The sequence below is a fragment of the Coptis chinensis genome, chromosome 5 (assembly GCF_015680905.1).
Source record: "Coptis chinensis isolate HL-2020 chromosome 5, ASM1568090v1, whole genome shotgun sequence".
NCBI lineage: Eukaryota > Viridiplantae > Streptophyta > Magnoliopsida > Ranunculales > Ranunculaceae > Coptis > Coptis chinensis.
Window position 1 is genome coordinate 54,102,123 of NC_141460.1, and position 9,621 is coordinate 54,111,743.

The 9,621-nt window shown below is 42.3% G+C and overlaps 1 protein-coding gene across 1 annotated transcript; it reads left to right on the forward strand.

The window, feature by feature from the left end:
• Window positions 1–9,123: 9,123 nt before the first annotated feature.
• Window positions 9,124–9,621, forward strand: LOC147497967 (uncharacterized). The gene has a single exon (XM_086563074.1). The coding sequence runs from the start codon at window positions 9,124–9,126 to the stop codon at window positions 9,619–9,621; it is 498 nt and encodes a 165-aa protein (XP_086419200.1).

A 9,621-nucleotide genomic window follows, 5' to 3' on the forward strand; every position in this document is an offset into this window, starting at 1 on the left:
TTCTTCACTGCTGATGCAGTCAGTTGTAAGGCGCTGAACAGGATGAAAGTCTACTTGGGGAAATCTCTTGAAGAGGTAAAAGATGAGATAGCTACTCGCACTGTCCTGTTACAGCTAGGAATCGGTGTGAATTTCCAGCAGCGAGATGAACAGTGGGTCAAGTGGAAGGCAGCTGACGTGGACATGTTGACTCTTAACACAGATGGTTCATTGAAAAATGGAAGTGCAGGCTATGGAGGTGCACTAAGGGATTGGAATGGTGATATCATCATGGCGTTTAGTGGGAACTCTTCACGAGGCTCAGTCATTCATCAAGAGTTACTCGGGATTTTTAAAGGCTTAGAAGGCGTGACAGCAATGCAGTTGAAGAGAGTACAAGTGCAGTCTGACTCACATAGAGTAATTCAGGTATTGAACAAGAAAGAAGCACCTCCATGGTATGTTAGAAATCTTGTCACTCAAATTGAGGCTAAGCAAACGAAATATGAAGAGGTCATTTTTCAACGTGTCCTCAAGGAAGCGAATTAAGTGGCAGATTACTTGTCCAGAGTTAGTAGCAACTATAGTACTCATAGAACTGCTTGTTGTAATCAATGTATGTACTTCATCTCCCCTATGGATCAAAAACTTAGTGAACTGATCAAAGGGGATAAAGAAGGTAAGCTGTACTTGCGGGTTTGAATTAATAAAGGTTGGGGTCCCCTTAACCCTAGTTGTTTAAAAAAAAACTTTTCGTTTTGGTGACATACTTTTCTGCATATATATTGTATGCATGAGATGAGTTTGTTCATTTGTTTTTTTTCCTAAGTATTGGTGTAATGAGCAATTAATTGATGGTACGGTGTCTTGAGCTCTGACGATTAAGAATACATACTTTGGTATTCCCTACTTTACATAACTAAGTTACTATTTTTGCATTTTATCTCTGTAGAACATCACTCTCAATTGGTATCCTAGAGTTACATTGTCGTATTGAATGCAACATCTTACATAGCCTTTTCAACATTGATAAGTTGGCAAGTAATCAAGAGGCTTATGATATTTTACACAAAGAGATATAAAGATTTTGATAATTAGGATTTGATTAGTTTCACCAGTATGGTCCAATTTAAGGGTAAAAAACGAAGCATACACAGCTCACCATTATAAGTTGAAACACTAATAGATTTGGCTGTCCTTTTCGGGTAAGGATTGTCTAGGTGTATGCGTTGTAAACTCTTACCAACATGGATAGTAGAAAATGATAAAACGAGTCTGAATTACATGTAGATCACAGGGTTTTGATACTTATGTTAGACCAATCAGTTTTGATGCTACTTTTATTGAATTTGATATGACATCGAAGAGTAAGACTACTCGATTGTTCACCAAGTCTTTAGCATTCATGAAAGGCATTTTGGTAATATGTTGGATAAAGGCTAAAAGATAAAAGAATGTCTAAAAGATCCGAAAGGACACCTAGCAACCGTAGTGTTACAAATCTTAGTTCATAAACACTCCTTTTACGAGTTCTATTTCAAGTAAACCGTTCTATTGTCTTTCTAATTCATTTGTATTTGTTTGTTTGTTTTTCTCAAAGGGACATACGAGTGTTCGGATGAAATATTTAGAGAAGTTTCATGCACTAACTTAGCCACACTAACTTATATGATGGTGTATTTACTGTTAATTCTAAAGATATCTTTAAGTTCTTTAATGAAAAGATGATGGATTTCATGGAATTGAATAACTATGACGACTTACAATAGAGTTCATAGAGAAGTTATTAATGTCATAGGTTTATTAGATGTAATTATTAGTGAGCCTACAGAGCTTCATGTAGTTCCTAATGTTGTGATTTAACCTATCAATGCAACATGCATATGAACTGCATATGATGTAAACTTTTCTTTTTCGATGTTTATCTTGGTGGATTCACTTTATATTTTACTATCATGTTTTGTGCGCACCACTAATAAAACTGCTACATGTGGGAGTTCCATAGGCACTCTAAAGTTGACGTCAGTTTGTTTTTACAAAATGTAAAAGGGTAAAATTTGTTTATCCTTTACATAATCAAAATTCTTCGTTAGTTATCCAAGTTTTGGGTTTATTTTTGTCTGCATTAGCTTCAATGCCAGTGTCTTATTAATTTGGGGACAATCAATAACATTTTAATAAGTGTATTTTGTACTAAAGATCTACATTGGCATCTTAAAATGTATGAACAGTGTGATCAGTGCTTAGAACTAGCAGAATTTCCATCTCTATTCTCTTTTGGTAAATACTTGATAGTCTTATTATATAATGTATGTTTAAGTTGTTTTCTACCAATATTTGTTATGCACTTTCCTATAAGTATCTTCTCTTTTGTAATCAGGTGAATGGTTTACTAATATTTAAAGGGAAACAAGTGATGGTTTCCTGCTGCCTAAACTCAATTTTGTTGTCAAAGTTCATTAAAAAATCCAGTAAAATTAAGGGGTGGCGAGTGATGGCTTCAGATCTTTGAGACTCGATTCTCCTCTAGATGGCGGAAATTTGGTTGTAGAAGGCAAAAAAAATGATTAAACTGTAGCCATAGACCTATAAACTTAAATGAGAATTGAGAAAAATGAATTAGGAGGGGATGGTGGTGACAGGGGTGCATCAATGCATCAATCTCATTAGTGATGCTGATCATGGCTTAACATTTAGTCAATACGAATGGCAGTGGCCAGAATTTAAGGAGAACATCATAGTGGGGTTCTTTGTTTACTATAGGATCCCGCAGGTTGCTTTTTCAAGTAGTGGTGATCTTAGGATGTATTATTAATCATTTGATAATAAATGTGGAAATTTTGTGGTAGGGCTTGCAAGGTCACAATTAATTTAAGTTTTGATGTTTGTAGACAATACCAAGCTCATATTCGAGGAATCAACGCTTATGATTGTCATACGAAGTTCTTGAATGATATGGTAAGATCACACTCCTGTTCAATGTGTTCCCTTAATCGCCACTTTAATATCGTTGAATTGCTACATTGCTTCACGTGTTTGTGTAGGTTGGATTTTCTTTTTTGGATATAGAAATTAATACTTATTGCTTTTGAGATGATTTTGATAATAATTTTGTATTGTGGTATATTGGGATTCTGTCTCGATCTCGATATATATAGAAATAAGTAGATGTTATGTGCTTATGAGCACCGGAGCCAGTACATACAGGAGAATCAAGTTTGTGTAGTCTGTTTTTTTTATTGCACACACCTACAAATTACATGAAGGTTAGATGACCCTGCCTTTCGTGAAAACTTCAATCAGTAGAGAGACAAATTAACTCACCATTTCCAATTTGAGATGTGAATTTCATTGAATTTTCTCAGTTTTGTTGTGTATTACATTAGATAACCGAAATGTTTGAAAGTTTGTTATCAAATTGAATTAATTGGTAGTTATCATATAGATCAGTGAATACTGAATAGTGTATATAGAATAGAAGAAAAAACCTTCCAGTAAAGTAATTATTTTAAGTACGTGGATGATCTTAACCTTTAATTTTCACATGAAGCTAAAGTTATTGGGAATGCTTGGAACTAAGTGGATGAACTGAAGGATTAAGTTTTGTTATTTAAGGCATGAAGGTAGAGCATGACCTCATTAATTTGCCCTTGACCTCGATCCAATAAGCAGTCAGTTTCTCCACAGTTATATATATTCCATATGATTGATTCCTTTCTCTTTTTCTTTTTTTTTATCAATCATTAGTTACTCTTAACTGAAATGTATAACTTAACAGTCTTGAGTTAATTACATTTTTGACATTTAGATGTATATACTTAACTGTGATCATTAAGTTTAGCTAAATAATAGATCAAAAAGTTTATTTGTCTAATTTTTTTTTTATAAGTGTTATTTTTTGTTAATAAACATAATAAACTGTGTATGCTTACTATAGTGGCCCATTATATAACAGATGACTGGGTCAAAGATGAAGGGGGGCAATGTAACCGGGTAGGCTGGGGAGCAATGGAATCGGGCCACGGAACCCTAGGGGCAAACGTGGCCGAGGTACGACTAACAGGAGGTCGTCAGATGAAGGGACAGATGGATGGCCCAGATAGAGGGTGGAGAGGTATAAAAAGAAGAGAGGAAGGCAGGTGAAGGAAGGCCGCACCAGAGAGAGAAGAGAGAAAAAGGAGGAAGGAAAGAAAAGAGAGAGAGAGTTGAGAGTTACTGCGGTGTTGTATTTGAGAGCCATTAGTGCTTTATTCCATTGGAGCTCTTTGGTTCTTACATTTGGCGCCATCTGTGGGGAGCGAGAAGCAGGAAAGAGATGGCACCTAAGAAACAGGTAGGGAGACCGAAGAAGGTGGCTACACAAGAACCGATGCCCGAGGTAGTGGTTGGGGAAGAAGGAGATAAAAGAGAGGAACAGGAAGCGGAAGAGACGCGGCTCATAAGAGAAGAGATAGGGAGGTTAAGAGGGGAGAATGACGAATTAAGAAGGGAAATGGAAAGGGGAGAAGAAGAGATGGATAAAGAGGCAAGCGAGGATGCGGAAGAGGAAGAGAATAATGAGCTGAATCTCGTGGAAAATCTGGTAACCGGTTTGACGGTTGAGCAGGTGCAAGAAATGATAAATAATGATAGGGAAGCTAACCGGCAGTAGACGTAAAGTCGCGGGGGAGCAACTAGTCAGGTGATGGCTGGGCTGAGTCGCAACCCATTGGCGGATGGCATTTGGGCTTCGGAAGTCCCAAAGCATTTCAACCAGCCTAAATTCAAAAGGTACGATGGAAAATGCGATCCAGCAGACCACATCCTCCATTTTTGGCAGCAAATGCCACTCTGGCAAGAGTCTAGATATGACGGATTGCGATGTATGATGTTTCCAACTAGCCTGAAAGGGGGGGCGTTGGACTGGCATTATCGACTACCAGTTGGGAGTATAAAAAGCTTTCAAGAATTGGAATAGGCGTTTATAGATCACTTCATTCATCAGAAAAAGCAGGTGGTGGATATCACGGCATTATTCAACATTCGACAAAGATCCACAAAGTCAGTGAGGGAATACCTGTGTCGGTTCAAAGCTAAGACATTGAAGGTCGAAAACCTAGATGAAAGGACCGCGGTGATTGCATTTGAAAGGGGGCTGCGGCCAGGGACAGGAGTACACCAGTCGGTGGCGAAGAATGAGATTGTAACATTACATGAACTGTATCCGCGGGTAGAGAAGTATATCCGATATGAGGATAGTATGCAGAAGGAGTCCAAGAGATCCGGGAAGGCGGTGCTATCCTTGGAGAAAGACAGGGAACCAAGGAAGGCGGATGCGACCGAGAAAGAAAGGGGTGGATACTGCGGATACACACCACGGGCTGAAAGAAGCCAAGAAGGGATTAGAAGGGAGAACAGAGAGAGAAAACCATACCGCGAGGTAAAAGTTACACCGTTGAATAGATCCTTGAGCGAAATATTACCACTGATAAAGAACATGAAGGGATATGAAGGGTCGCGGAACACACCTGGAGAACTACCTGGTAAACCTTTCTACGTTTATCATCAGATACACAATCATGAGACCGACGACTGCTATGCACTAAAGTGAATGGTTTAACGTTTGGTGGAAAAAGGAAGAATGAGAGAGTTTATAAGGCGAGGACAGAACGAGGAGGTTATACCGCAACAAGATCGTATCTTAGGAACCATTAACGTGATCTTCAGTGGGAAGTATTAAGCCATAACGCTCATAGAGACAGAGTGTGAAGAATTGCGAGCATCCAAAGAGTTAATGAAGCGGACCGATAGATCGCGAAAGCAAAAGAGTGGGAAAGCAGGGGATAGGATAGGATCGCCTTTAGCAAAGCACGGATTCGCGGGCGGTGGATTCTCCCCATGAAGACGCATTGGTCATCACGGTGGCAATGGGCAATTATATGGTGAAAAGGGTATTGGTGGATTACAGCAGTGCCGTGGACTTGTTGTTTAAAGGAGCACTGGAAGAAATGGGGATTGATCATAGACAGTTGAGGTCGTCGCGGACTAACTTATATGGATTCAATGGGAGCATGACTGAGCCAATGGGAGAGCTCTTACTACCAAGAACCACGAGTCCCGTGGATCGTGTTTTTGCCGGTTCATGGTGGTGGACTCGTCTTCCCAGTATAATGCAATTCTAGGGAGGCAGTGGATTCATGAGATGAAGGTCATCCCGTCAACTTACTATCAAGTGATACGATTTCCTACTCCCACTAGTATGTATGAAGTTCGGGGAGACCAAGTGACGGCTAAGAACAGTCATAGGGGTACAGTTAAACGGTTGATTAGAGGGCCGGACGAGGAAAACTCAAATCCGAGGAAGGGGCAGGCATAGCAATTACAGTGCGCCTCGGTGGAGGAGAAGGAGGACGCGGCAATAGGTCCAAAGACGCTGGACGAGATTGAAGTGGTAAATATTGGAGGGGAGGAGGAGAGGTTTACCATGATAGGGTCCAGCTTGACGGATGAATGGAAGAGAGAATTGATTCAATTCTTGTCAAAAAACCAAGACGTGTTTGCATGGACCATTGAGGAGGTTACGGGGTTGGACCCGGAGTTCGCCTGTCATCGGTTACTCATGAGAAAGGAGGCAAAGCCGGTAAGGCAAAAGATGCGGAGTATTAGACCGAAGTATGCAGCGGGCATTCGCAAGGAAGTAGCGCGGTTGAAAGGAGTCGGAATAATACGAGAAGTAGAGTTCACGGATTGGTTATCCAATGTGGTGGCGGTACCAAAAAAGAATGGCAAGGTACGGATGTGCGTGGATTTCACAGATGTGAATGCCGAAAGTGCTTTCGAAAAGACGCTTACCCCACGCCGGGGGTGGATGAGTTGGTGGATAGGACACAAAGAGGATTCAAAATATTTTCGCTCATGGATCGCGTCGATGGGTAATAACAATCGCAATGTAATGCGCGATGCGATCGATGAAAACAACATTTGTGGTAGAAGGCGGCACATATTGCTATACGAGGATGCCTTTTGGGTTGAAAAATGCATGAGCCACATTTCAGTGGATGGAAATATACATAGACGACATGGTGGAAAAGAGCATGTCGGAGAGGGAGCATTTAGATGGATTGAGGGAAACGTTCGGGATCTTGCAAAAATACAATCTGAAGCTGAATCCAGAGAAATGCATGTTTAGGGTGACCACCGGGAAGTTCTTAGGCTACATCGTTACTCATAGGTGAATAGAAGCTAATCCAGAACAGATAAGAGCGTTGGTAGAGATGTCGTCGCCACAGAACGTCACAGAGGTGCAGCGTCTCGCTGGAAGAGTCACGGCATTGAATAGATTCATTTCCAAGTTATCGGACAAGCGTAGACCATTGTATTGGTTGTTGAGAAGTACTTCGGACTTTGTGTGGACGCCGGAATGTGAGGAAGCGTTTCAAGAGCTAAAGAGGTATTTGGGCAAAGATCCATTGTTATCACGGCCGGAGCAAGGGGAGAAATTGTACCTGTATCTAGGGGCCACTGAGTATGCGATCAGTTCCGTTCTTGTCAGGCTAGCGGACAGAGTGGAGAGGCCAGTGTATTTCCAAAGCAAGACATTGTTGGTCACCGAGATCGCGGTATAGCAGAATGGAGAAATATGCCCTGGCCTTTATCTTTTCCACCATGAAGTTGAAACCGTACCTTGAGTCACACTCGATAGTGGTGGTGACCAACCTGCCGCTTAAACAAGTGTTAAGGGCTAAGAAGTCAGGCTGAATGTTGAAATGGGCAGTGATGCTTAGCTCCTACGAGATACAGTATCAAATAAAAACAATGGAGAAAGCGCAGGCCGTCGCAAAGTTCTTGACAGAATTCCCAACAGAGGACCCGACGTGGGGAGAGGAGATGGTCATGGAGTCAGACAAGGATGGGGTGCCCGATCAACTAGATCCTTGGGATAAGCGGAATGGGTGGAGAGTGTTTGCGGATGGGTCAGCTACGGACGCATGCAGCGGCATAGGAGTGGTGTTGGTTACTCCAGATAATAACAGGATAGAGTTGACCATGAAACTGGGTTTCATGGCATCCAGTAATGAAGCAGAGTACGAGGCTGTTATAGCAGGACTAAGAATGGCGGAAGACTTGGGAGTGAAAAACTTAATCGTATATTCAGATTCTAATCTGGTGGTATGTCAAGCAAATGGGGGTTTCGCGGCCCGATGTCCAAGAATGGCCAAATACTTGCAGGTGGTGCATCAAAGAGCTAGCAAGTTTACAAAGCTTTAGTTTGTACACCTAGGGCGCGAGGAGAATAGGCATGCAGACGCTCTGGCATATGTGGCTGCCGCCATGCCAGAGTCTGAGGAAAGAACTATAAAGGTGGGAAGGCTGGAGAGGCCAAGCACAGAGGAAATAATGGAGGTGTGCCATGTTGCAGAAGAAGAAGGGGGTGGATGGATCCCCTCAAGCGCTTTCTAGAAGGAGGGCAGGTGATAGATAGGAACGAGAAAAGGAGGTTAGAGTAGGCATCTCAGAGATATGTGTTGATGGAAGGGGAACTATATAGGAAGAACTTCAATGGACCGCTGCTGAAATGTTTGGGGCCGCGATTATCATCAGAGGTTTTGGCAGAATTGGATGAAGGGAACTGTGGGAGGCACTCCGCAGGGAGGACTGCGGCACATCGGTTACTGACGCAAGGCTATTTCTGGCCTCATATGAAACAAGATGCAATCGAATTTGCCAAGAGGTGTGACAAGTGTCAGAGATTTGCATAACGGATATTTGCACCTGCGGAGCCCCTACATAACGTCTCCAGCCCTTGGCCCTTTGCCATGTAGGCATTGGATATCGTTGGGCCATTACCCATGGCTAGTGGCAAAAGAAGGTATATGTTGGCAGCCACGGACTACTTCACAAAATGGATAGAAGCCGTCCCGTTGCAGCAGATAAAGGAGGCTCAGGTGATTAAGTTTTTATGGGAGAACATCATATGTCGATTTGGGCTGCCATATGCCATCATTGCAAACAATGGGACACAGTTCACGGGACTAAGGTGGCAGCGTTCCTCGAAGCCTACAAAGTGAAACAAGGGTTTTCGGCCCCCTACAACCCAGAAGGCAACGGGCAGACTGAATCTTCCAACAAAACGATACTAAACAATCTGAAAGAAAATTGGAAGGCATGAAGGGCGTATGGGCCGACGAGTTGAATCATGTTCTTTGGGCTTATAGAACCACCCCGCAGACCACCACCAAAGAGACCCCGTTCGCCTTAGCGTACGACATTGAGGCCGTGATTCCCGCGGAACTGGTGGCGACTACCAGGAGAACCAAGGCAGTGGAAGAAGGATCAAATTGGCGCATTTTGGTTGGAGATTTAAATTTGGCAGAAGAGAGAAGAGATTCAGCCCGCATCCATCTGGAAGAGTATCATCGGACGTTACAAAGGCAATACAACAAGTGGGTCAAACCGCAGAAATTTAAGATAGGGGAATTGGTGCTCCGCCGTGTGACGCCAAGCACTAAGGAGGAAAAGGACGGGAAATTGGGTCCAAACTGGGAAGGGTTGTACACCGTGACGGAGGAAGGGGGGTCAGGAACCTATAAGCTTCAAACAATGGAAGGAAAGCTAATAGCGAGGCCTTGGAACGTAAGAATGTTAAAAAAGTTTTACAAGTGA

Coding starts and splice junctions, on each gene's coding strand:
- LOC147497967 (XM_086563074.1), top strand. CDS start 9,124: ATGAAGGGCGTATGGGCCGACGAGTTGAATCATGTTCTTTGGGCTTAT.